The sequence below is a fragment of the Vidua macroura genome, chromosome 1, assembly GCF_024509145.1.
Source record: "Vidua macroura isolate BioBank_ID:100142 chromosome 1, ASM2450914v1, whole genome shotgun sequence".
Lineage (NCBI taxonomy): Eukaryota > Metazoa > Chordata > Aves > Passeriformes > Viduidae > Vidua > Vidua macroura.
Window position 1 is genome coordinate 119,914,430 of NC_071571.1, and position 25,487 is coordinate 119,939,916.

At 36.0% G+C, this 25,487-nt stretch overlaps 1 protein-coding gene across 3 annotated transcripts in view; it reads left to right on the forward strand.

The window, feature by feature from the left end:
- Positions 1 to 25,487, forward strand: part of CSPP1 (centrosome and spindle pole associated protein 1) — a 61,935-nt gene that overhangs the window by 17,575 nt on the left and 18,873 nt on the right. For 2 of the 3 annotated variants that reach the window (XM_054000548.1, XM_054000558.1), the window contains 14 exons: positions 2,179 to 2,624; positions 6,724 to 6,825; positions 7,466 to 7,548; positions 9,299 to 9,392; positions 10,350 to 10,407; positions 13,066 to 13,080; positions 14,031 to 14,221; positions 15,076 to 15,194; positions 16,189 to 16,267; positions 16,607 to 16,727; positions 18,742 to 18,877; positions 20,866 to 21,012; positions 23,271 to 23,383; positions 24,459 to 24,608. In XM_054000548.1, coding sequence (XP_053856523.1) covers positions 2,179 to 2,624; positions 6,724 to 6,825; positions 7,466 to 7,548; positions 9,299 to 9,392; positions 10,350 to 10,407; positions 13,066 to 13,080; positions 14,031 to 14,221; positions 15,076 to 15,194; positions 16,189 to 16,267; positions 16,607 to 16,727; positions 18,742 to 18,877; positions 20,866 to 21,012; positions 23,271 to 23,383; positions 24,459 to 24,608 — 1,854 coding nt within the window. The remainder of the gene's footprint in view (positions 1 to 2,178; positions 2,625 to 6,723; positions 6,826 to 7,465; positions 7,549 to 9,298; positions 9,393 to 10,349; positions 10,408 to 13,065; positions 13,081 to 14,030; positions 14,222 to 15,075; positions 15,195 to 16,188; positions 16,268 to 16,606; positions 16,728 to 18,741; positions 18,878 to 20,865; positions 21,013 to 23,270; positions 23,384 to 24,458; positions 24,609 to 25,487) is intronic. The other variant, XM_054000567.1, reaches the window with a different exon arrangement.

Genomic DNA, 25,487 nt, shown 5'->3' on the forward strand with positions numbered 1-25,487 from the left:
CAGTCCTTCCACTTCTTTTTAATATGAAAATTATAAGGTGTACAGTAGTGTGAAAGCTAGGTCATTCTATAAAAGACCTTGTATTTGTATCCAAAACAGCTGGAAGTTTATTGTCTTCCTTACAACAGTTGGCAAGTGCAAATCCCCCTGTATTTGTAATTTCTGTCTTGAAGAATGTTTCTTGTCTATCTCTAGAAAGATTTTCTTATGAGAAACATCTTTTCCTTCAAGTGCACTGGAGTTTCATATAGTTGAAAACTGTTTTAATTTGTGAAGGCAGCATTCAGGCTTCCTTCAGGTTGCCTTTCTATAAGGCAGCATTCAGGCTTCCTTCAGATGTTGGAACTCAATATCTCATTCTTACTTCCTTCTTCAAGGTTTGAAGTGCTACACAGCAGTGATCCCTAGGAAACACTGGCAAAAATGTAGCTTATTTTTGTGCAATTGAGTCTAAAAATCTCTAAAAATTTTCTACATGTTTGGGCACTTATATTTCCTAAGCTGACTTACCTAATAAAATCTCTTAAGGGACTCAAGGGTTTTTCATTTTGCTTTGTCATCCACTTGGACCTTTAAGTTGTATTTTTATTATGCTAGTGTAGAAACGATTTTACTGTCAGAAAAGAAGAAACAGCAAAAAAAAATTGGTCAGGATTTGTTTGGGTTATGCCATCTCTGAGGGGTATTTAACTTGGAGCGAGAGTCGAGTTATATATGTGATGTCCAAAATTTGATCCAACAGTTTAGATAGTCATAGGATAAATCCTGCTCTGAGAAGTGTTATCTTGACAGTTTACATTAGGTTGGTCTGACTTTATTTGGTGGAGTTTTGAAAGGATGGAGAATCCACAGTCCTCTGGGCAGCCCATTCCACTGCTTTAACTGCTTGATCTAAACTTCTGTCCCTCTGTATCCCATTGTAATTTTTCTTTGCTGCAACTGTGGCTGTTGGTTCTTTGAAAACCATGAATACTGGTGTCTCTGTAACCACACAGGGACTGCAATTGCTAGTTCCTCCCGCCCTGTACACACTCTCCTTAAACTTTTTCCAGGCTTAATAAGCCCAGCTCTGTCAGCTTCTCCTTTAATAGCTCAAATACCTCAACCATCTCAGTAGCCACACTCTGCACTTTCTCCAGTTCATCAGTATCTCTGGGGAGAGGAGGCAGAGACTGGGCCAGAACCTAAATGCTAGATAAATACTGAGCAGAGAAGGATCACTTGCCTTGACCTGTGCAGATGCTGCTGCCCAGGGTGTGGTTAGCAGTCATCACTGCAAGCGTGCTCTGCTGCCTCAGTGTTCAGCTCCTTGCCCATGACTAACCCAGGCCTTTTTCTGCAGAGCGTCTCTCTAGGTGCTCAGTGCCCAGCCTGTCCTGGTGCATGGCACTGTTCTGTCTCAGATGCAGAGGTTTGCCATTGCATTTATTGATTTTTATGAGCCTTTTGTCAGCATGTTTCTCCAGTCTGTCAAGACCCTTCTGAGTGGCAGCCATACCCTCTAGTGTATTGATCCTTCTTCCCAGTTTGGTGTTATTTACATCCTTAATTTGTTTTTCATTACATATTGTAAAGTATGAGTTACTGTTGTCTTTATTCTATACTGGAAAGATTAGATCAAAGATTAGTACAGAGAAATACTACAGGATTTATGCAAAGCCATTGTTTTTGTAAGGACTGTGTATTGAACACTAGTCCAGAGTGTCGTAGGGTTGTTTTTTATCTACTTATCTTTTCTCATAATGACATTTCCTGAGGAGTAGAGAAATAGATTAAGAAATGCTCAGGTTAAAAGGTTGTACTCGTAGGTAAGAAGTATTACAGACTTGCCTGTATCTGGGTAGAATGAAGATACCTAGTCTCTTGATGAAGTAAATTTTGAAGTGGTTTTTTGATTCTTTGCACCTCAAAAATGGAAGGTCAGATTGAAGTTCATAAAGGATCTGTCCAGTATTGATACTCATTCTTCTGAAAGACATTAGATAAAAGGAAGACTACATTTTTTTCCTCCAAGAAAAACGAGTAAGAGCCTAGCTTTTAAGCACTTCTTGAAGTATTTTCTTTGCTCACCTCTTGCCTTTCTTCTTGTTTTGGGTTTATTTGAAGAAATACAAAACTAAGGTTTTACTCAATGTGATTTCTTTATATTCAACTCTCAATATTGTTTCCATTAAACAGAATGAGATGCACAGGAATAAAACACCTATTGCTGTTACCAGGCTCCAGCCAGAATTACATACAGAAGTCCAGCCTTGTAACACAGGTGCAGAACCTCCCAAGAAGGATGCTTTTACTTCCACAGAAGGTTGTGAAGAGCTGCTAAATAAGAGATGGCTGGAGGAAGACAGGTACCACCGGTTAGATGATGAGGTTGAATTGAGAAGTCGACTATTAAATAAAAGATTTGATGAGGATTTGGATGGTCCCAATCAAAGACATCATGGATTTGCTAGCCAATCTGTAATTCCTACTAGGAATCATCACAGAATTGATGAAGATGGTGATTTTGGTAGAAGATACTACAGAGTGGACTATGATCCTGAGACAAATGCAGAAATGGACCCTAGATTTAGATCTGAAAGCACCTATGACAGAAAAACTCCCCGGGGTTTTTATGCTGAAAGGTATTCTTGATTCTGTTTTCTCCTTTATTTCTGTAGTGCTTGTTGATGGCCATGGTTTACTCACTTTAAATATTAGGGAAGATTCCTGTGTGAGAGCAGGATTGTTGTACTTACTTTTGTACTTACAAAAAGGACCTTTGCAATAATCTATAGAAAAAGTATTGAAGAATTGGATCAATCCCTAAGACTATACATATATTAAGAGGCATTTTATGTATCATTGCAAACCAAGGATATTAGAGAAACTACCCCAGAAGCAGCAGTCCACAATTTGTTTTTATGAAGTGTGGTTTGCCAGAAAACATATTTGAAAGCAAACCCCTGCACTGAGAACCCAATGTTACCTCTGTTTTCTTAGTCTGTAGTAGTTACAGCAAGTCAGTTTTCAGTTCAGATTCCAAAATCGGTTTGAGCTTCAATTTTTGGTACATGTGACTATGCGTAAAAAATGTAAAAGTCTATTTTTTAAAAACTCTCTGTTTTACTCCATGTCTTGCTAAATTACAGGCTTTAAACATCTGTGTAATTGAACCAAATCCTGATGGTTGTAATAGGTGCTAATCTCTGTAAAAACTACACATTTATGAAAGCCCAAACCAAACAAAAGCAGGTGTCTTATATAAATCATTCAGGGAGAAAACTGATATGTACTGTTCAGTATTAAATAGTCTTTACTGTGTTAACTGATACATCAGTTGGGTTACTTTGACATAAATTGTTAATCTTTCTCTTCTAGCTTACTCATTTAAAAGAAGAAAAAAGTATAGCCTTCCCAGTCATTCAGGGTTTGGCACTCTGGCCACCTTTAGGTATTCCACTGCAAGAACTGGTTGCTTTCAAAACCAGATGGCTTGTTTTCTGAAACAGCACCAAATTTGAAATTTGTTCATACAGCTAAATAAAGCAATAAAGTTTATTGTAAATAAATTTTCAAATGATATTTTAAAAGTGTTAATTTGTTCCCTTTCCAGGTCTTGGGAACATGAGTGTTGTAGTTATTTTTATTTGTGTTAAGCCTGTTGCCAGAATTATTTTCCTGCACTTGCTTCAATGAAGGAGCCACCAGTGTTCTTCCTTTGCAAGGCAAAATAAACACTTTTTCTTTTTGCTAGAATTAACACTTCTAGGAAAAAAAAAAGGCAAATTTTACCACTCTCAACAGTGTTGAATATTACTATTACGTTTTGTTGTTAGTTGCTGGTGGATGGGTTAAATGGTCTTTTGAGTCATTGTTTACAGGGATAATTTTCTGGATAGTATGTAAGTTAATAACTGAGGGGAGGGGAAAGGCTCCTCTACTAGAAAAGCAATTTCAGAATTCAATGAACTCATATTTCGTTTCAAATGCCAAGAGAGTTAGAATAATTTTTCTCCAAAAATAGCTCTTGATATTCTTTCTCAGGCTTTAAAAAAAGTAATCATAAAGGAAGTAAGTCAGTGGAAAAAATGAAATGTCTGGAAGTATTTGGGAGAGGGAGACTCTAGTAAATGTATTATTGCTAATTTTCAGACTGTGTTCTGGTGTGCTTCTAAAAAAAGTGTATTTATTCATACAATGTTTCTGAAAAAGAGTAGCAAATGGAAACAGTGGTTAAATAGATGAGAGGAACAAGATTGTCTGTTTTCTGCTGAGATTCAGAAAAAAGACTGCAAAATTCAAAATTCGTTCCATTCTGTAGTGTATTATTGGTGGAAATGAGCAGATGAGCTTTTGGGATAGAGCGGACTTGTCCTATAGTTTTTCAGAAAGAAAAATAATTAGAAGCTTAACTTGGTGTCTAACAAAGACAATCAAATTTTTTTGAAACTAACAGCACTGTTTAATTCTCTGTGTTAGTTAATACTCAGAAGGATGTGTCCTCTTTTTATTAGGTAGCTGTTTGCCACTGTCTAATGCAGTTGGACAGAGTCTATTATTTAAATGAAAGTAACCATTTAATAATGTTTTGGGGTTTACTTTGTTTCACAAAGAATTTATAGAGAACTATATAAATAAAATATCAACAAGTATGGTGTTTGAACCAGCAGTAGATATCATGTTGAATATTACTAGACTAGTTTTTAGTTATTCCAGAAATCATGTATGGTGCTTATAAATATCTGTGACTAATATATTACCAGGCAATCCATGAGATACTTGGAGAGACCTCTGAAACTGCTTTATCTCCAGTTTTCTTTTAAAAGAGAATAGAGAAGACAGTCTTATCTTTGCTATAGGCAGACTTGGTGCATCTTCTTTTAAGAAGCTGCTGGACCATTACCTAAATTCCCTGGACTTAATTTTATACATAAGATTGTTTGGGTTTTTTGGTGTATATTTTCTACTAATGTATTTTATTCAGTATATTTTCTACTTATGAATTTTTATTTCAGTATTTCTTTATTAAATGTGATTTTTAATCTAGTATTTTTTTCTCCTTTGAAAAAGAGCGCCACTTAACCTCCTGTGAAGTAAATTCGGTCTCTTCAAGGAGGAACTTAGTGACAGCTCATCTTCTGAAGAGTTAGCATTTTTTTTTCTGCATTTCAGGCAAAGTCAACTTTTCCCAAACACACTTGATTCATGATAGAAACTAAATTCAAAAGGAGGCATATTTTTATTTGCTCTACTGAAGTTCTCAGGTTTTTATATGGGGTTTATTAGTTTGGAGAGGCAGATGTTCATAACAGGACTTTTTAGAAGAGCTTCTGTTTTAATGGAGGCACAAGGTCTGTGGCATATTTCAACAAACAGAAATGGTGACCGGGAAGTGAGAAGAATTGGAAAATGTTTTAAGTTCTTAGAAGTGGAATGCTTTAGTCCATCCCTAGCTGTCAGGTCTGTCCTGTAAACAGGAGACAGCAGCTTCTTGATTGAATTGGGCCAACATGGCCTGCCGTGCTAAGCCGGCTACAAAAAAAGTTTGCCTCTTAAATTCCAAGGTTTTTTTTTTTTTTTGCTTCCTTCCTACATCTTTTCATTATACTGGAGACTTGGCTTTCTATTTCCTGGCTGTGTTTCAGTCTTATGTGACCAGCCTTGTAAGGAGTAGATTGATTGTTGTCATAAAGATCAACTTGATCATGAAAGATCATATTAAGCCAAGAGGGTAAAATGTTCTTTCATTTTGTTCTGGTGGGTTGTTAAGATGGCAGATTAATGTTTAATAATCTGCTTGCATCCTTTTGCCTTTGATTATTGGCTTCTATTTAAATTAGAGATTGGCAGAGCTGTGGTTCTTTTTACGTAAAAGAATGAGGTTTTTCCCCCATGTTTACCTAGGTTTTGGGTTTTTTTTTTGTTTGCTTAATAGGAAGTCCATGGCTGTGTCCAGCTCTGGAAAAAGTGTAACTTTGATAGAGCATTTGCTGGGTACTTTGTTTTTCATTGAATACCTATTTTTGCCCTATTTTGTCATGTTAACTTGAAGTCTTCATTATAGAGCTGTTATTTTGCAAATAAAGAAAAGTTTATAAATTCTACTACCCCAGATCTTTTCAGGAACAGCTCTCTTGTGTCTATACCATATTTGGCAACTCTGAAGTTACTTGAAGTTTCAATCATATGATTTCACTTCTTATGTAGATGACTCTAATTTTAACTCCTGAATTTTTGTATTCACGGTGTTGCCAGTCTTTTGCCACGAACAAAAGTCACCTCACTATTTTAAAGTCTATCACGTGTGTAGTGAAGTGTAGATTGTCATTGAAGAAGCTTTTCATATCTGAAATGGCTGTTCCACCAGACCTACCCTATAGCTGTGTGCCAAAACCTGTTGAAGATTTCATTGGCTCCTGGGGATTAAGAGCAGCAAGATCTGTTTCAATTAATGCAGTGTGAGTGTCAAAAGCCCAAAACACTCACAAAACACTTAACCAGGCTCATTAGATACGGGCTGCAGGAAAGTAGGCTTGGGAATTCACATTCCAGACAGAGAGCTGCCCTGACAGTGCTAGCAAAGTGAATTATTTCTAGAATATTTTGTTACATTTTCAGAACTGGTTCTGCTGTCCAATGTGCATTCAGGCAGCAAAGGCATTTGCACAAAACTGCTGAACCTTCCATTTCAGATTGGCTGTTTCTAGGCAAGCATAGCTGAGTATTTTTTATTTCTTTAAGGCCCTATCTGAATGGAATGGTAAGAGATGTACCTGCAGATTATGAAGATGAATTAAAGGACAGAGCACGTGTGCGGCCGTTCTCAAGAACTGGAGATTCTAGGTGTGGTATACCATGTACTTTTCTGATAATTGCACTGCAAAATCATGGTGAGACAAAAATGTTGACTTCAAGTCCCAAAACATTGTCTGAAATGCCTGATACTTTTTCCTGCAGCTAGAATATAGTTTAACAAGAAAAACATGTTTCCTCTGAAATTGGCCACTGAAGCTTGCATGCCAATTTTTTTTTGAATTAAAAGAGCACCTATTCTCCAAGTGATGCCTTTTATTGAGTCAAATACTGTGGAATCCTGTTTTGATAGTAGCTTTAAAATTCCTTTTCTTCCTCTTGTCTTGGTTTTGCACATCCTGAAATGATCTAAGTGGGTGAGGCAGAAGCAGAACACTTTTAAAGTCCTTACATAAACTCTTGACTGGCACCATTCAGTCTGTCAAGCATGGGTGAAGTGCTCAACTGAGTCAGTTTTTCTGATGGCTTCAGAAACCACAGGCAAATGGGAATTGTGAGAAAGCCTTTTTGCCAGGCAGTTTCTTCTTTTGCTTGGGATATTTCTTTGGATTGTAGGAAAACTGTCACAAATGTGTCACATAGTGATGCAAGTGAGTCTGTTGTGGTTCCCACAGACTGTGTAAGAAATTCTTGAGTTTGATCACTCCATTTTCTTTTTTGTCTTTGCCAGAAATCAGATACAGATTAGTTCTTCAGCTAGTGAAAAGGCCAAGTCTGCAGGTGAAAGGTGGTATGCAACAGGCCTTGTTCTTGGTATGTATAAAAACCTTGCTAATAACACTGAATTAGACTTTCTTTGCATAGGTTATTTCTCCATGTGAATAGTTAAAAACTAGAAAAATGAGCATTTGTTTTTCCTTTTTCTAGTTGTCTCCAAGACTGGTAAATAATAGTTATTTACAAAGAGAAACTAAAGCAAAACATATTCCTTTTCACCCTTTATGTAACTTACTAATTAATTTTTGACTTACTAATTAATTTTGAAGAGCCCAAGCTCCTTCTTAGATTTCATTAACATTTTAAGGCCTAGATAAGTGATTAAATTATTTTTACAAAATGAAGTATGGGAGAAATCTTAACCTCTGTATTGGTAAAGACACTGTTTTACAGTGAATTTTAATTGCAGAAATTTGAAAAATGGTACTGTGACAAATGATTCTGGTTATCTCTCCTCTAGCCAGAAGATTTAACAGGAAACACTAGTATGGAGTGTAATAGAGAGAAATACTGGTGAAGACATAGCATTCTTAGCTGAATTCAGGAAACTATAAGGCAGGAATAAAAGAACTCCAGTAGTTCTTTGGATGGGAGCTTTTGAAGGCAAGCTAGCTTTGAATTATGGCAAAATAGATTAACAGTTGTCAGAATAATTTCTGTTAATTTTATCATTTGAGTTTTGTCATTGTTTAGAGGCAGCATTAAACCAGTGGCGTCATAGGGGTCACTCTGGTCTGCCCAGTCATCTCGTTTGAAGTAACTTGAGGACACAGAGGTGTAAATTTGTACTCCTAGCAGTCCTGGTTAGAAGAGTATTGTAAGCTATGTTGTGTAAAGATTAAGTAAATTAAAACTGGAATTTTTTGAAAATGGGAAGTTATTTCAGACTCCCCCAAAGTCACAAGCCATGAGGTTATCTTGCACGTTCTGGTCACTTTGTAGTCCCAGCACAACAGTTAAATAAAAATAAATCAGTCAGTCATGCATTGGGTTTTGTTGCTGTTGCTTATTTGGCTTTTGTTTTAGTTTCTTTCCAGCTTCCTTCTCTTTATTATTCAGGTCTGCTTCACCAGAAGTCCAGTCAGTTTGTGTACAGAGTATGTTAAGAGTCTTTGTGTCTAATAGGCATAAAATACAGAAGGTGCTGCTGATGTTTTCTGGGGTTTGTTTTTAAAAATAATAGAGGACCTCTGCACTTATTGTGGGGGAACCACCACAAAAAGTTTTTTGTGTTCCTTAAAATCTATTTGAGCTGTTATCACTGTTTCCTTTTACATACACACATCTGTCGGTACTTTGCTAGTTCTTAGTAGTCATGGGAGCCGTCCTAGAAGTGGAGCAATTTACTTTCCTCCCCATGGGTTTGACTCCCTTCAGTTTTAATGTTCAGTTTTATGCAGAGCAGTGCCTCTTAATTTTGGAATGCTGTAGTGTATCTTCCTTAGGTGAACATTAGATTAAAAAAAAAAAAAAAAAAGTTACTTTTTTTAGTCACTGTTGTACCAAATAGCTTTGAAATTTATAGTTTCTTGACTATACAAAACCAGGAAGACTAGGAAATAATAATGAAAATAATAATGAAAATGTTAGTAGTTTTGATCATCATACTCCAAAAAAAATTGTCTATTAAAACTAGATACCTTTTTTGTTTTAGTCAGTAGAGATACAGTGCTTGTATAGTCTGCTGTGTTTCAGTTTCTAAATTGACTGAAAGGCAATGTTTTTGTCCAGTGCCTTTTGTGTACTTTGAGGAACATTTACACAAATGTGTGGTCATTTCCATTAGGTGGTCAGGACCGAGAACTTCTTCAAAGGAGAAAGGAGAAATACAGGCAAGAACTAATGGAACAGATGGCTGAGCAACAGCGGAATAAGAGACGGTAATGGAAAGTTACTATCTTCTTAAAAGATAATGGCTGAAATTTAAAGGCATTCCATTAATTCAGTGTGGTAAGAAGCAATTTCATAACTAAGGGATTCCAGGCAGCTGAGTAATACTGCATTTAATGAAACTAATTGTCATGAGAGCTTTAGTTTTTAATGAACATATTCACAAGCTTTCAGTGGAATGAAGAAAACCCAGATACTTTTTCATTTTTACAACTGATTTTTTAGTTTCTTATGGGTAAAGAAGCTTTAACTAAAGTTATCTTTTTTTGCTGGTACAGGATTTCCTAAGTAGTTGGCAAAGTTGAAAATGAATTTGGTTTTGCCCTCCAATTTTGGAAAGTGACCTTTCATTTTTAAAGCATTTGATCATCTGGCTTATGCAGAATAAAATATTCATTTCTTCTTTACCTATTAGTCACTATCTACTGAATTATATCTGGATACATAAAAACACACAGCAATATTAGAGAAAGATTAAGGAATTAAAAATTGGTTACTATTTGACAGTCTCATTGTGATAAAAATTGTATATGCAGAACAAGCCTCAGCCCAGAAATTTCAAAACCGTATTTATTGCTGCACTTTTAAATCATTCATTTCAATGTCTTTAATATTAACTTCTTAAATGTGAATAAAGACAAATTTTTTAGGAATGTTCTGAAAAGTTGTAGTAAAAAAGAGTTGTGGTGGTTTCTCCTTTTATGGTAGTTGGATTTTTACTAGGTGAAATGGGTGATAGCCAGATACTTCTTCAGAGTTCTCTGTATTTACAAATATTATATAATTTCTTTCCCTGATTCTAGAAGAATTCAAGCAGAATTATTGTCTTCTGTTATCCTGTGCTTTCAGAGTTCTTTTAACTAGAGTTGTGAATTTGTTCTTTGAAAGAATTAATATAGTTGTTATTGCTTTCTGATTAGATTCTTTTTTTTACAAAAACAAAACAGTGAGAAGGAACTTGAGCTCTCAGTTGCTGCCTCTGGAGCTCGAGACCCAGAAAAGAAGGTAAGAAATTTGGATTTTCTTTCATCTATATAGCCTGTTCTTTGTTTTCTCACATGCACACTGTGGTTGCTCAGTCACAAAACTCTGTGGAGTTTCTATAAAATGATAAATGTTGGGCTATTTAATAGGGCATCAGTGTACAACAAAATGGAAGCCCAGGATGATGAGGCTGTGTCACGGTTTAACCCTAGCCAGCAGCCAAGCCTCATGAGCAGCTGCTTGCTCACTTCCCCACCAGTGGGATCAGGGAAGGAAAGAATAGGAAGGGTAAAAGCTGGAAAACTCAAGGGTTGAAATGAAGACAGTTTAAGATGGAAAGCAAAAGCTGCACACACCAGCAAAACAAAACAAGGAATTAATTCAGAGCTACCCATGGACAGGCAGGTGTTCAGCCATCACACATCTTGGGAAGACAAACAACATCCTTCCAAACATCCTCCCTTTCCTCCTTCTTCCCCCCACTTTTTGCACTGAGTATAATGTCCTATGGTCTGGAATGTCCTGGTCAGTTGAGGATGCCTTTTTCAGCTGTGTCTCCTCCCAGCCCGCCAGCCACACCCAGGCCCCTCACCAGCATGATAGCAGAAAAAGCAGAAAAGGCCTTGTCGCTGTGTAAGCCCTGCTCAGCAATAACAAAAACATCTCTATATTATCAACCCTGTGTTCAGCACAAATAAAAACACAGCCCCACACCAGACACTGTGGAGAAAACCAACTCTTCCCTAGCCAAAAACAGCACAGGCTGTGAGTCATTAAACATACTTTCAACATCAGAGGAAAATATTTTCGTGGAAATTATTGAGCATTTTATTTTGCTGTGTCCAAATAGAAATTTGTATCAACAGTGGCTACCATGGAAAGAATTACTTAGTGTCCAGTGATAGCCTCTTCAATGCACACAGTAGTAACCTTTCTTTGGGAATGCAAAGTATGCTGCAGAAAGCTTTCTCTCAATTAAAAAAGAACAAAAAGGTTGTTTTACAGATGAGTTGTTCTCATTATAACAGTTTTTAATTTAAAATTTGTATTTTTTTTAAGTGATCCAGTATAGTGTTTAGGATTACAGGCATTTTTATAGGATTTTGTAAAATGCAAGTTGTTTGGTATTGTGTTGTGTGTAAGACTTAATGCAGAGTTACTACTGTCTCCACTTCCTTAGTAAGGTGATGATTACATTAAGAATTTTGATTAGCGTGCATCCAGGAGTAGGTTGTCAGCACTAGTAACATTATTAGGAGACTGATAGTCTTTCAGAGACTGACAGAATTTGTGTGATTTCCATGTACTTGCTATGTGCCCAAAGCCATTGCAGGTTGGTTATGGTGGAGATGTGCTGTTTAGGATGTAGGGTGGTAACTTTCAAGCAAGAATAGACTGGTTATTAAGTTAACTGGTTACTGGTTTAAATCATCACCAGTGCTGTTTTGGGGGAATGCTTTGACACAGATTGAAAGTTGTGTCATTTCTTGAGGGTTCAGTAGAGGGTAAAGAAGTCCTCTTTGCTAGAAAATGAAAGTGGATGAATAGCTAGCTGTAAGATGCTATTAGTCAGAACCTTGTGGGTCCCTTCCAACTCTGAATATTCTGTGGTACCATTTCTTTCTTTCCGTGAAACTTGGGAGACAGGAGACTGAGAATGCACACAGACAAGCAATGAAGTGGAATCAAAATTCTTACTCCTAAATGGGGAGGAAAAACACCTATCTGGTTGCATGTTCCTGCCTTCCTTGCATGAAGTGTCTGTCATTCCTGTTTGGTCCCTGCTTCAAACTCATTCAGCTCGGTTATCTGGCAAAAATCTGAATCTTTTTTCTGCTTTATTTGGTATAGAAGGGTCAGCTGGCTGATCAGGGATTCACATGGTGAAAGGGAGAGGAATAGAGGGTACAGCGGGAGGCAGGCAGGGGAGGAGGCTGAGCAGAGGATGCTGGCTCTTCCGGCTCAGCAGGCTGCAAGGTCAGTGTAAACAGTTCTGTGTAATCAAAGCTGACTGTGCAGAAGCATGCTGTGCTGCAGCACTCAATATACCATACACATCTCAGTCAGAGTCTGCAAAGTGCCTGTTGTAGGAACAAAATTCTATCTAGAGGAAGTAGGTGACGTGCACAGTGTTTTTAAAAGCACTAATTTATCTGAAAGCCTTCAATTAAGTTGAATTGCTACATTCATTAAACATCAGTCACTGTTAGCTTTAAATTGCCTCTCAGGGAGCGATTCTAATTAGGTGCATTTCTTGATTAATTACAGGTTGGTTAAATAGCAATGCCTGATTAAGAATCTATAAATGTAGACTGTTGTATATGCTGCTTGTTTAAACTGAAACAATCCCCAGGATGAACTGAGTACTGAAGTCACATATGAAATCAGCTGTAGAGCTGAAATCTGGGGATTTTTGGGAATGGTTTCAGATTAAATTTGTTAGTGAGAAGGGCTGTTTTGAATGTTCTGCAGCTCAAGACACTGGATTTGAAAAGACAAATTTATAAAATTCAATTGCTTTAGCTAGTATCTGTTACCTTATTCTGTGTTCATATCTAGAAATTTGAAGTTAAATGCTACAAGCAAATATGCATGTCTAGTAGATTTTGAGAATTTTTATCTAAACGCTGTAGTCCTTGATTGGTGAGTACTAACTGCCTTATATATACTGTCTTGCAGCTAAATGATGAGGAGGTAAAGATTTAATACTTTGTTGAAATATTTCCATATTGTAGGGTATATAGTTTTCTGGTAGATATTTAATATGTAGCTGGTTTCGAGTATTACTTTCTCTGAATGCATGTTAGTTGAAGAACTTCAATATTAGGACCAATAAATTCAGAACAAAATCTCTTTGACTTATACAGAGTATGATATTTTTCCATTCTTCTATTACATTGCCTTATTTAAACAAACATTAGAATAGTTATGCAGAGCAGTTGCTGTAAGGGCTTTCTTGGTGTCGTGGGATAGTTCTGAAACTGACTTGCATGCCTTCACATTATTTGCATGTTGCTTTTGACTTTCTTCTGAGGCTGACAGTTATCAATAAACATTTGCTCTTCTGTTTTAAAAAGAACTCCCCCCAAAAACTTGTAATTTTTGTGGTTGAAAAAATTAATAAGATAAAAGGAATTTAAAGAATAAAATAATGGTATTGCAAGGAAATGTTTATTGGAAGAAGTCTCAGTGTGTATTTGATTTTAGTTTTTACTGATTACGACTTATTTGAATCTTGTGGAGGGGAGGGATTTCAGAAACTTTTCTATGCATAATATGAGAATAATGTCACTGTGGAAAATTGGCAGCTGTAGATAAACTGTTCTACAGACACCTCTGGAAATGTTCTTTTTTCTGGGCATTAACCAGATTTATATACTTCCTGAAACTAATGATAAGATTGCTTTTTGTAAATCTCTGACAAATTTCCTGGATTTCCTAGTAATACTGGATTCCTAGTAGATCATTGGGAGGAAAAAATGCAGTTACTAGAAATTTGAACATTTGAAATTTGAAAGTTGGGATCCAGTGAAGTGTTCAACCCAATGTAAATGGAGGTTCAGAATATTTCCTAGTAATAAGGTAACTGTTTTGTTTTGTTTTTTTCCCTCTCTCTTACTTCTTTTATTTTTTTTTTCCTTCAGCCAAATAGATTGAAGCAGTTTGGCTTCACAGCAAGAGCTTTTGAAGAGAAGGTACCTCCTGAAAGGCCCAGAGTGGCTTTCCAAACTCCAATGCCAGCCCGTTCAGCCTCTCCAGTGAATGAAGACTCTCAGAGTGATAAAGACTTTCAGAGGGGTCTAGTCAGCAGTCTTGGGGAAATGGTAGCTCCCAGGTGCTTCACCATCATGTTCATTTTACATGTTAAATAAGATTGTTGTTTAGCATGTTATTACTGCTGAGGTAGAGCTTGGTAGTACTGTTGATCCTCCTCCAAGGAACTGATGAAGGTAGAAATAATATTTTGACAATTTCCTCGTAGTTTATTTGAAAGTATCCATGGAGGCTGGATTATCTCTGAAGGCAGCTCTCTCACAGTGGATGTTGTGTAGGATAAGGGTTGAGCTGTAGAAATTATGTCCATGTCTGTAATATAGAGTCATGTTGTGAGAATGCTTGGGCACTTGCCCTGCAGAGTCCATGTTTTCAGAAGGCTGGCATGGCACCAGTTTGGCCTCTATTAATTAAGCAGTCTCCTAGGGCTGAGCTCAGAAATACACTGTAGGCAAGGACAGCTTCCACTAGGTGCTGTGATTGTGACTAAACTGTTCAGGGAGAGAAGGAGCTTCAGGCATGTGGCTGAAGCTGTGCTGTGCTGATCACCCTTTGACCAGATCTTGCCTTGTTTTCTTTACTGACATAGCCAGGAAGTACCATTAACTGAGCCACTTAAAGAAGGTGTGCTTGCTTTATGTTCTTTAGATCTCTGGAATAGTCTGGGCTCATGCACTACTCCCTCAGGGAAGGTTAATTCCCTACTGAGACTTATTGCATCTTGTTCCTGCATGCCACTAATGAGGTCTTCAGCTGAACTAAGTCTAGAATTTTTCCATAATCAATTCTCTTTCTATCCCCATCCCTGCTTCATTTTATTTCCCTCCCTCTCCTTCTCTCCTCCCCCCTCTTCTTTTGATGATATCTTTTCAGTTGTACAACAAACCAAGGAATTGTGTCCCTTTTTTCTTTAAGGCTTGCACCGTTGCCACCACCTCCACCACCAGTTTTGACAGACAACTATAAAACACCTTATGATGATGCTTATTACTTTTATGGGGCTAGGAATCCCTTGGATCCTGCTCTTGCATACTGTAAGTTGATGATATTAGGTGGCTTGGTTGTTAAGAGTCATTTATATGACTGCTTTTAATCTAGTTAAATGATGAATAATGTAGAACTTGTAACAGCAAATTAAACCCATTTTTAAGATGTGTATTGAATGAAAAGGGCTTTTTTTCAGTACTGTTTTTGAATGAAGTAATTTTCTCCAGCAACCAAAAGGGCTGTGACTTCCAGAAATCTTGTTCATCACTTGAACAAGCTCTAGCCTCAGATTCTTTGCTGTTACTCTTCCCAGATAATTCTCTTTATTATGTTGCTAATTAAAACATTATTTCCTAAAATCACTTAATTACATGTTTACGTGTTGTTACAGATATAATTATCAATATTTTAAAGATATTTATTAATACATTAAATATATTAAAATAATGTATGAAGTGGTCTGCTTTTCTTTCTATTTTAAGAACTCCTTTTTTGCCTGTCCTTTGCTTCATGATGATTTCATGATTGAAACTATTGTGATGTGTGTAGGGAGGGACTAGATTATGTGGTGTTTGTTTTTGTCTTTTTTATTTTTTTTTCTTTAGAGAAAAAAACAGAAATACTTAATTTTTTTTGTGCTATCTTCATAGAAAAGGTAAAATAAAGGAGAAAAAAAACTTAGAAAAATAACTCTTTGACTAGTTGATATGAAAGACATTAGGAAAGAATGGGGATGTGTCACCGTTAAGCGAGTAATTTAATTTTGTTATTTGATGTAGAATATGTTAATGAGGTAATTTGTAAAATCTAAAGGGATTTAGTTGAATTTAAGAAATAGATTTATACCTTGGCATTGTATTTCTTGCTTTAGAGGGCATCATGAGTTAGCTGAGTTTGTTATAGAAGCTGAGAGTTCTGTTTGTTCTATACTCACAGAGTTTGAGTAGTGAACTCTGTTCTTTTAGATAATGACAAATATTTATATCTGAGCATTCAAAATTTAAAATATGTTTTGTTTTGTTTTGTTTTTTTACTGTGCAGATGGTACAGGAATGATGGGAATGCAACCCACACTGAGTCTGGATCCTCCATTAGGCCAAGCTCCAGCAGAGCAGCCCATGTAAGTATTAGCTATAGTCATATTCTTTGTGTGTATTTCTCTGTATTGATACTTTTTTTTTGTGTTGGTAATATTTTGCTGAGAACAGATATGCCTTTCAAATAAAATGTGTTAAAGACAACTCTTCAAACTTCTAATCGAGGATTTCTATCTAGACAATAAAAAATAATTCAGTGAACTGCTATTCATATGGACCTAAGAAAATGTTTGGGATTATAAACTGCCAGGCTATGGGAAACAACAGCTCTTAAATACTTCAGGAAGGGATTTTTAAAAATTTTTTACCTCACTCTGGACCCTGTGATGTTTTCCTTTTATATGTGTGATTTTTCAATTTAGAAGTAACATTGGACAGAGGAATTCAGGAGACAGACAAAGAAGCATAGGAGTGTATTCTGAAGAAAAAACAAAGCCTTCCAAAGAGGCAACATTATCTTATCAGCAAGAATTACAGCAGCAGGTACTGAGTGCTAAACCTTCTAACTCTTCATTCTTTTATTTTTTGACATATAATGGTTTTAACTATAGTACTCTTTCAGGCAGTTTTATGTAGCTTACAAATAAAAAGCTTTTTAACTCTCCTTTCTTCCATCACTTCCTTCCTCTGACCCTGCTTTAGTTCATTTTCACTGTCCACATTCAGGTGGACACTAAGCTCTTCAAATTTTATGTCAGAGGTGGAGAGAATGTTAAGAATGTCACAGCAAACAGATTAGTTCCAGGCATGTAGCTTTATATAATTATTTTCATAAACATAAGAACCTGCATCTTAAAAGGAATGGCTTGTATTGCTCTGATATTCCATTATTGCTAGAATTATTAGGAACAGTCTAATTTCTGTAATTTCTTCATGATCATTTGGACACTAATTCAAAGGTTTGCCTCATGTTTATTTCCAGTTTGTTTGTAGGTGGTGTCTTACTTCTTTTTCGCTTCTCTTTTGATAGACTAGGCAATTTTTTGTGTCTCCTGTTCCAGTAGACATTTGAGTCCTATACTCACTTTAGTGGCTTTTTCCTGCTGCACCTTGTGGGAGCTTATAGTTATAAAATGTATTTGACCATTATGAAACATATTACTTTTGCAGAAATTTTCCTAGAACCCAGTTCAGGGGCACTTAATATTTTCTTATCTTATTTTTTATATATTTCCTTGGTAGAGGTAAATAATACCTATAAAAATTAGTTCTAATTATGTTTGTGCATAAGGAATAAAGGAAAGGCTGCCAAGCAAGGTCAAATAAAGAATATAATAACCATTTAGGAATAGTGTCAGATACTGTACATGTGGTTTTCTGAAGGCGTTTTCTCACTATAGTTGTAAGTATTACCTTGCTATATGAGAGGCTGCACAATATGACATAAAAGTCTAATATACATAGCATGATACAATCTTTTGTAGTTGTTGTTTGAAAGCAATTAGGATAGTCTTCTTTTTGCTACAGATAAACCTGACTGATGATTTTTGTAAACAGTTGAAGGAGCTAGATGGGTCTTTGTTGACTCATTATATCTCTTATGGAATTGTGATTACTTGATAAAGGGAAATTACAGAAACATAGAGTGGCCTAGGTTGGAAGGGAGCTTGAAAATCATCTAGTTCCAATCCCACTGCCATGGACACATTCCACTAGACCAGGCTGTGTGATGCCTCATCCAGCCTGACCTTGAACACTTCAGGGGACGGGGCATCCACAACTTCTCTGGGCAACCTGTTCCGATGTCTCACCACCCTCATAGTGTTTTATCTAATTATATTTATCTAATGAAATGTTTTTCTAATGCACATGAGAAAAAAACTTAAGAAAAATACATTAATATATTTCAAATACATAAATGGTTAGTGTTTTAAAAGCTTTGAGTAAAAAATGAACTTTTTAACAGCTGTTCACTTTATAAATTCTATAAATTAGGAGACTTAATTACATAAATGATTTAAAGAAAAAGAAGAACAAAGCATATGAACATTCCCGAGTTACATACATAGATCATAGTGAATTACTACAGAAAACTATTTTATGAATGATTATAGAATTGTGTAACAGTCTGTTAGGCATTTACTATTTAGAGTCATACCCAGTCTAAGTTTTGGTTAAACAAAATATACCAGATTGAGAGAAGCAAGTGTGGTAATACTGTAGAATTTTGCCTTTTTAATTTTCAGCCAGTATAAACATCTCTGTCAAAGATCCAAAGATATGGAACTTTTGATCTATTGCAAATGTCACATGTGGACATTTCTGGAACTTGGAAGTATTATAATGTGTAGGATGTTTCTCTGATTATGCACAACTGGCCAAGCACAACACAATGCAATGCACTGTCTGCAGTGTAGACAGTGAACTCTTTGGATTTTCTTGCTGTAGATGAGGGAAATAGATAATGAGAGCATTCAGTTTGCTCTGTTAACTTTTTATTCAACTTCCACTTAATGTGATATTATTGTGGAACTAACTTTGGCTGGTTTGCTTTTAGATAAGAGAAAGAGAAGAGCGACGCAGACAAGAGCGAGAGGAGAAGGAGAAGTTAGAAGCAGAAATGAAGAATTACAATCCCTGGGGAAGAGGTGGTGGTGGTGCTCCTCTCAAAGATGCAGAAGGAAATCTGATAAGTATGTTTGTGAAAATTATGGGTTGTCTTTTCAAGATTGATGTTTTCTTGCTCTCGTAAGGGCTCTATTCAGCCATATTATTCTTTGTTTTGTAACACTGGTAGTCTTTGACAAATAAGACTTGTTTCAAAGAGATGCACTCTAGGAATAATTGAGTTATTATTTTGATTTCTGTAGAATCATTCAAAGAGTACAATCCAAAGAAAATGGGAAACACAGGATATGTCAACTATAAGTGAAGACAATGCAGTTGTAAAGGGAGAAGGAGGAAAACAAGCTGTCAGAATCATCTGCAATACAAATATGCTAAAGTCTGTTGTGAAGGTTTTTATTTAAACATGTCCTAGGAACAGGTTTTTAGTTTTTTTTTTCTTTTTAAAAATGATTTCTTAGGTTTAGAAATCTCTATTTGCGATATGAAAAATGGAAATGTGTTTCTATAAATATACAAAGCTAAGTGGAATATTTATATTTCCCAAAGTAACAATGCTGGTAAATGGTTATATAAAGAGCACTCAGCAGTGATGTTTTATAAGGCTTGCTTTTTTCCAAGTGCTCTTTAATACAAGATGGGAGTAGTGAGCTGGAAGATAGCTATGATGCAGGTTGTTCATCTACCCTTCCAGTAAATCATTAAATATTTACTGGATAACAGTTTATATACAAAAGTAATTAGTTTTACTTTTATGACACTTGAGCAACATATGTCAAAATTAATAGTATGTTTTGAGAGTAGTGAGTAAAGTTTAAATGCTTTTTAAAGATTTTGTGGCCAAATTAAAAGTATAGAAGCTTGTATTAAGGATCCAAGCTTGTGTTTATCCTTAGAGCAGGTAGAGGTGTTCATACTGCCTGACTTCAGGCACTGCGTTGATGTGTTTGGCTTCTTCCTCTAGGCTTCGACAGTGGTGTGACTGGAAATATAAAGGTCTCATACTGGCCTGAGCTCTGCACATAACTGCTGAGAAGTTTGTCTCTGTCTGTAAATGAGAAACCAAGAGAAAGAAGCTTCTTACCCTGTTTTCCTGAATTAAATATGTAAAACACTTTTCCCACTGTAGCTTGGCAGCATGATGGATAAGCTGTGAGTCGAGTGTCACAAAACAGGACATGCTTTCTGACATGTCTTTTTTATGTGGTGTGACTTGTCTTTTTTCCTCTTAAAAATGTCTGTAATAGCTTTTGAGACTCTGATATATGCAAAGGTTGCTTTACAGAGAGGCATGGAATTTAAAGCTCTCAGAATGTGTACTTAAATGACTACAGTAATTCATAATTATCAGAAACATTATTTCAAAAGGTAATCTGAAAACTGTGCTGTAGTTTTTTGTTTTGAAATCATCCTTCTAAGTGTGGTATGGTAACACTTCAAAATGAGCTGAAATTAACGTCTTTGATCAGGCACCATGTAAATTTTGATGAAAATGTTGCATAATGTTGCTTTGCTTACATATTGAAATCTGCACCTGGATATTACTGAAGACATTAAGACCAAAATATGCTTCAGTCCTTCCATTGCACTTATTTTCCTCAACAGTAATTAGAGAGATTCAGCACTTAAAATATCAATACTAAACTCAAAAGTATTTTACAGCTTTAAGGAGATAGAAGAAAGGGTGGTTTCTAAATACCTGCTTGTCAACACAGTCTTGTCAATCAATTTTGTCTTTGAGTTCTTTATCTTTCCAATTAATAGCATTTTGAGGCAGGGGAGAAGGGAGGTTTGTTTTTTGTCAGGAAAAATCATTCCTGACAATAGAAAAGTGAGAAAATAAATCTTTTAATCTGTTAGTTAATAGTACCTAATTATTAGAATCTCACCCTTAGCCTCTGTATTCTTGTCTTTCCCCGAGTTTTTTTGTTCCCATGGCTGATATGCTCGGGAAAAGTGGAATCTGGTCAAAACCCCCTGTATTTTGGAGAATCTACAATGAATATGCCTTTATGAGATTAAGACATTATAAACAGTTATTTCCCCTTTCCTTTAGCGGACTTGACTGTCATGCACAAGCGAAATGAAGAGGCATATCATAATCCAGAGGCAAGACTATATGAAGATAAGAGGGCTATTGTTGACCTAAATTTGGCCTCCTCAAGACCTGAGAACTCAGAAGCATCTACAAATAAAATAGCAGGTTTTTAAGAATACTGTATTACTCCTCTAACTATCCATAAGTCTTAGTGATCAAAATTCCATAGTTCTTTACTTCTTTCTGGTGATCTATGATAGTGTTAGTGCTCTCTACCTGTGAAGTCAGTATCATGTTTCTTTCCCAAATTTCTTCATTGCTGTCACTGTGTAATCTTAAAATCTTACTTGTCTTGTCAGTAATGATAACTAAAGCTGTTTTAGCCCTGAAGAGTCAGGATCAGTATATTAGTTTCCAGATTTGGTGTTTTCTAATCAAATCTTTGTACATGTTTGTCTTATTTTTAAATGACACAGTAAAATACAGCTGTGTAATAGGTGAGACTGGAATAAAAGGAGGTCTTCAGGTGTATGATGTTAGAGGTTAAGGTGAAATTGGTACAGTAACTAGGTTAACAAGTTCTAAAAGGTTACAGGTAAATTGGAGCCCTGTGCACTGCCTCCAAGTTCTAGGGATTTTGATTTATTTTCATATTTTGAAACGAATGCATCTTTATCGTCTTACGTTTTTTGAGATATCTAAATGAGAGCACTGTGTTACTCCAGACCTGTCCCTAGTTTAGCATGGGCAAAGGCCAGGATTGATGACGGTCTTCTCAACTCAGCTTAGATGCTACTTTTCTTTATCTTTTTTGAATTGTTGTACTTCTTAATAACGAATAACATGGTATTTGGGGCGTGAATCTATGTTGCACAATTCCAATTCAGGATCCTTACCACTGACTTTTGTTCCTTCTGTCCCACCTTTCTCTCTTTATCCTCAACAGATGGTATATTTAATCATTTAGTAACAAGTGAAACAGGAAGGCTGATAAAGTAATAATGTAAAACAGCCAAGAGCCCCCAGTTAGATCCCTTATTTTGGGATTGAGAGATAGTGCAGATCAGTGATGGGAACGTCATAGTCGTGCACCTTGAATTCGATCAGCCATGTAGTAGAGTGGCTTTGTGTATGTTTTGGTGGGTTTGGTTACTTGGGTTTGTGGTTTTTTTTAATTTGGTTTTGTTTGGTTTTTTTGTTTGTTTGGTTTTTTTTTGTTTTTGTTTTTTTTTTTTTTTTTTTTTTTTTTTTTTGTTTTTTTTTTTGGTGTTTTTTTTTTTGTTTTGTTTTGTTTTTGGTTTTTTTTTGTTTTTGGCACACTGCCCTTTTAAAAGAGGAACTTCCAGGATAGTAGCTGGTACACAGCAGGCATTTTCCTTGATACTTTCCATAGTAACTTGTCTGTCTTGTACCCATGCCAAACAGCATATAGAATTTATTCTGCTTTTTTTATATGGAAGTAACTCCATCATGAAAGTGCCACATGTAAATTTAGTTATATTTTGGAAGGATTCAAGCATTGCTTCCATGTAAGGAAAAATAATCTCAAAGTTTGGTATGCAAACACATGCCCCTAAGGCTAGGCTGAAGCAGTAAACATGTGCATTCCTATGGGAATACTTTAATGTGTTATTTATGTTTTCATCTGACTTGGGTGTTACCATATAGGGAAATGTAATGTTCGTCTCAGCTCAGTGGCGCTATTGCTCTTGCACATCTTTGTGGCACTATCCTTCAGAGCAGACATGATACGAGTGAAGAACATGCTGTATGAGTTGGAAAGTTAACACAACTTACTCTACTTTTCCTTTACTTCTTTCTTTGTCCTCTGCTTCTTGTAGGGATAGTGTTCTGCAAAACCTGCTCTGTGTGGTATCTGAATAATCCTCCTATCTAGAGCTTTGGGGATGGTATGGTTATGTCATGGTCGTAACTCAGGGCTAGAGGAAACCTGACACTTCAAACTTCATACTGGCAGAATTCAAATTTCTGACTGCTTAGAATTTTATTTGCCAGTCTGGGGCTTTGCTTTTTGTAGCATCCTTTGCTATTTTGTGTAAATATTTGTTCTGTTAGGATGCTGTGTTGAATTGCAAGCAGTAAAGTTACAAGGTGTAAAGTATTTGCTATTCTAATTAATTTGCAGGTAATGTTCTTAGAAATAATCTGCAGATTGAACAGTAGAATGGATGACTTTAGTGGGTATTATTTTGTAGAAATGCAGCTCACTTGGATGGTATTAAACAGTTAAAACCTGGCAATTATTCCAGGCAGAAAATGTAAGAACTTTCAAGCCCAGCTATAGCCTTGAGTTACGACTGCCATAAGCTTCCTTTTGAAACAAGTGTCTTGGATTCCCCCTTCTTCACTCTGGCTTCCTGTCTTAAGTTTGTTTTTTATCTGTAACCTTTCCCCTCCCTTAGGTATTACATTTGCACAGGCCTCTCCTTTTGCTCGAGGTAATGTGTTTGGTGAACCTCCATCTCCAGAGCAGCTTAAGCGACAGGAGTCCTACAAGAACTTCCTGCGTCTACAGGTGAATGCTCATGCCAGATATCATCCAGTGAAATAAATTGTAAAAAGAGAGTTTACACTCAGAGACAATCATCAGTGCCCACCAAAGACCTTACTTGTGTTATCACAGCTAGGTCTCCACACAAGTGGTGTACTTGTACTAAAAGCTACGTACTATAGAGTTTCTTGGATTTTGGCTTACATAGAATCATCACTTAGACAAGCATTTCTTAATAGTTGGCTTCTTTAATCTAGGCTCTATTTTTTTTTTTTAAGTACAGCTCTCTAAATATGGTATTGAGTTCTGAAACTGTGCATAGAGTATAGGTATGCATACATAAGTGACTAGAGAAACCAAGATGTTTGCCCTTGGAGGTCTATGTGACAAAAATGCATGTGTATCAAAATGAAATTGTGATCAGTCACAGTGTAGTTATTTATTGATGGGTGTATAAAACCTGGTTTTTCTTCAACCAGCTTATGTCTTCTGTCTGTAATACTTCACATTTAATCTTATGCTGCACGAATTAAATATCAGTGCAATTAAACACCATTATCAAGGAAATAATAGATAATTTAAGAGACTACTAAAGTCATACAGTAGTTTGATGTGGATCTCTTGAAAAGAAAAGTTCAAGGGTTTTTTTCCATGCATAGGGCTGCTAAATAGACTAAAGAATGGGCAGAACTTTTGCTTCAGTAAGTCAGCACTTTGTGTAATAATACTGCAATTGTGGAATGGATAATTACCATATCTTTTTGGTTTCCCATCTTCCATTATGTAACCAGTGAATAAAAGTGTTACTCCAGCACATCTTGAACGAAGCAAATGTTGGGAAACACTCTGGTTTGATTAGTAGTGTTTATAAGTAGTTTTCCTCTAGGGGAGTAGCTCCAATGGCCAAAAAGAAATAGTAAAATAGAGTCTTATTTTAAGGGAATTCTGAAGCTGAAATGTAGGACAGGCTCTAGGATTCTTTCAGTTGCACCATATAGCTTTTGATTTTGCAAGTAGGTACTGCAAAAGTCATGGTGGTAAATGTTGTTGATCAGATTGTTACTGGCTATTGACAGTTGAACATTTTTTTGTTTTTAAGATTGAAGAAAAGAGACGTAGGCAAGAAGCAGAGCGAGAGAAACTTAGAATGGAAGAAGAAAAAGAGGAAAAACGACTCGCAGAGCAGAGGATGAGAATTCAAAAAGCATATGAAGAGGAACTAGAGGAGAGAAGGAGAAAAGATGAGGAGGTGTAGTATTTTGATACTTTGACTTCTTTCCATCCTAAACTAACCCTTTGTAGTATTTGTTGTCTAGAAGGTAAGCTGAGAAGTGTCCTGTGAATTGATCTTTGCTTTTAAATGGGTCTGCGTTAGGCAGAGGAGAAGTGGAAGATTGTCAGCATTAACGAGCTCATTCTTCTCACTCTTCATGCTATACTACAAACCTGAAGTATTGTTAATTCTTTCAAGAAAAAACCTGTAGTTTTATAAATGACAGTTGTGTTCTCCTTTCTAAAAGAAATTGGTGATGAGGCCAATAAAAAGCTTTAGCAAATTGGTGAATTAAAAAAACATCATCCCAGTTTTTGTCTTAAATCTAGCTCTCATAGAATTATTTGAAAAATGTAACTATGCAGGAATATTCTGTAAAGAGTTTTTGAATTGGCAAGGAGATATCTTTGAGATAAGAATACTGCTTGTTTTGGATGAATGCCGATCTAGTAAATACTTTTCATGGAGGTAAATTCAAACCTAAATCAATACCCATGGATTTAATTCATACCTCAAATTTTTATTTCTTGGGTTTGCATTTTTTAATAAATTAGCATTATTTAGAATATAATAAATAATTGTAGGAAGAGGCCACAAGGCCATCAGAGAAGGAAATTTTGGAAATGACTCCTACAGTTTAGCCTTAGCTGATAGCAGATCTGGGGTCACAAACTGGTGTTTATAGAAGTTATTAGGAATTCTGTTTAATGATGTTAGCAAATCCAGGGCTGCTGCTGTTTGATATTTGCATGAGATATATTTTAATTTGGATATTTAAAGTCAGACTAATGAAATATGCTTTTTTATTTCATACTAATCACTTTGATGCGTAATTTTAACTTCTCAAAGAGAAAA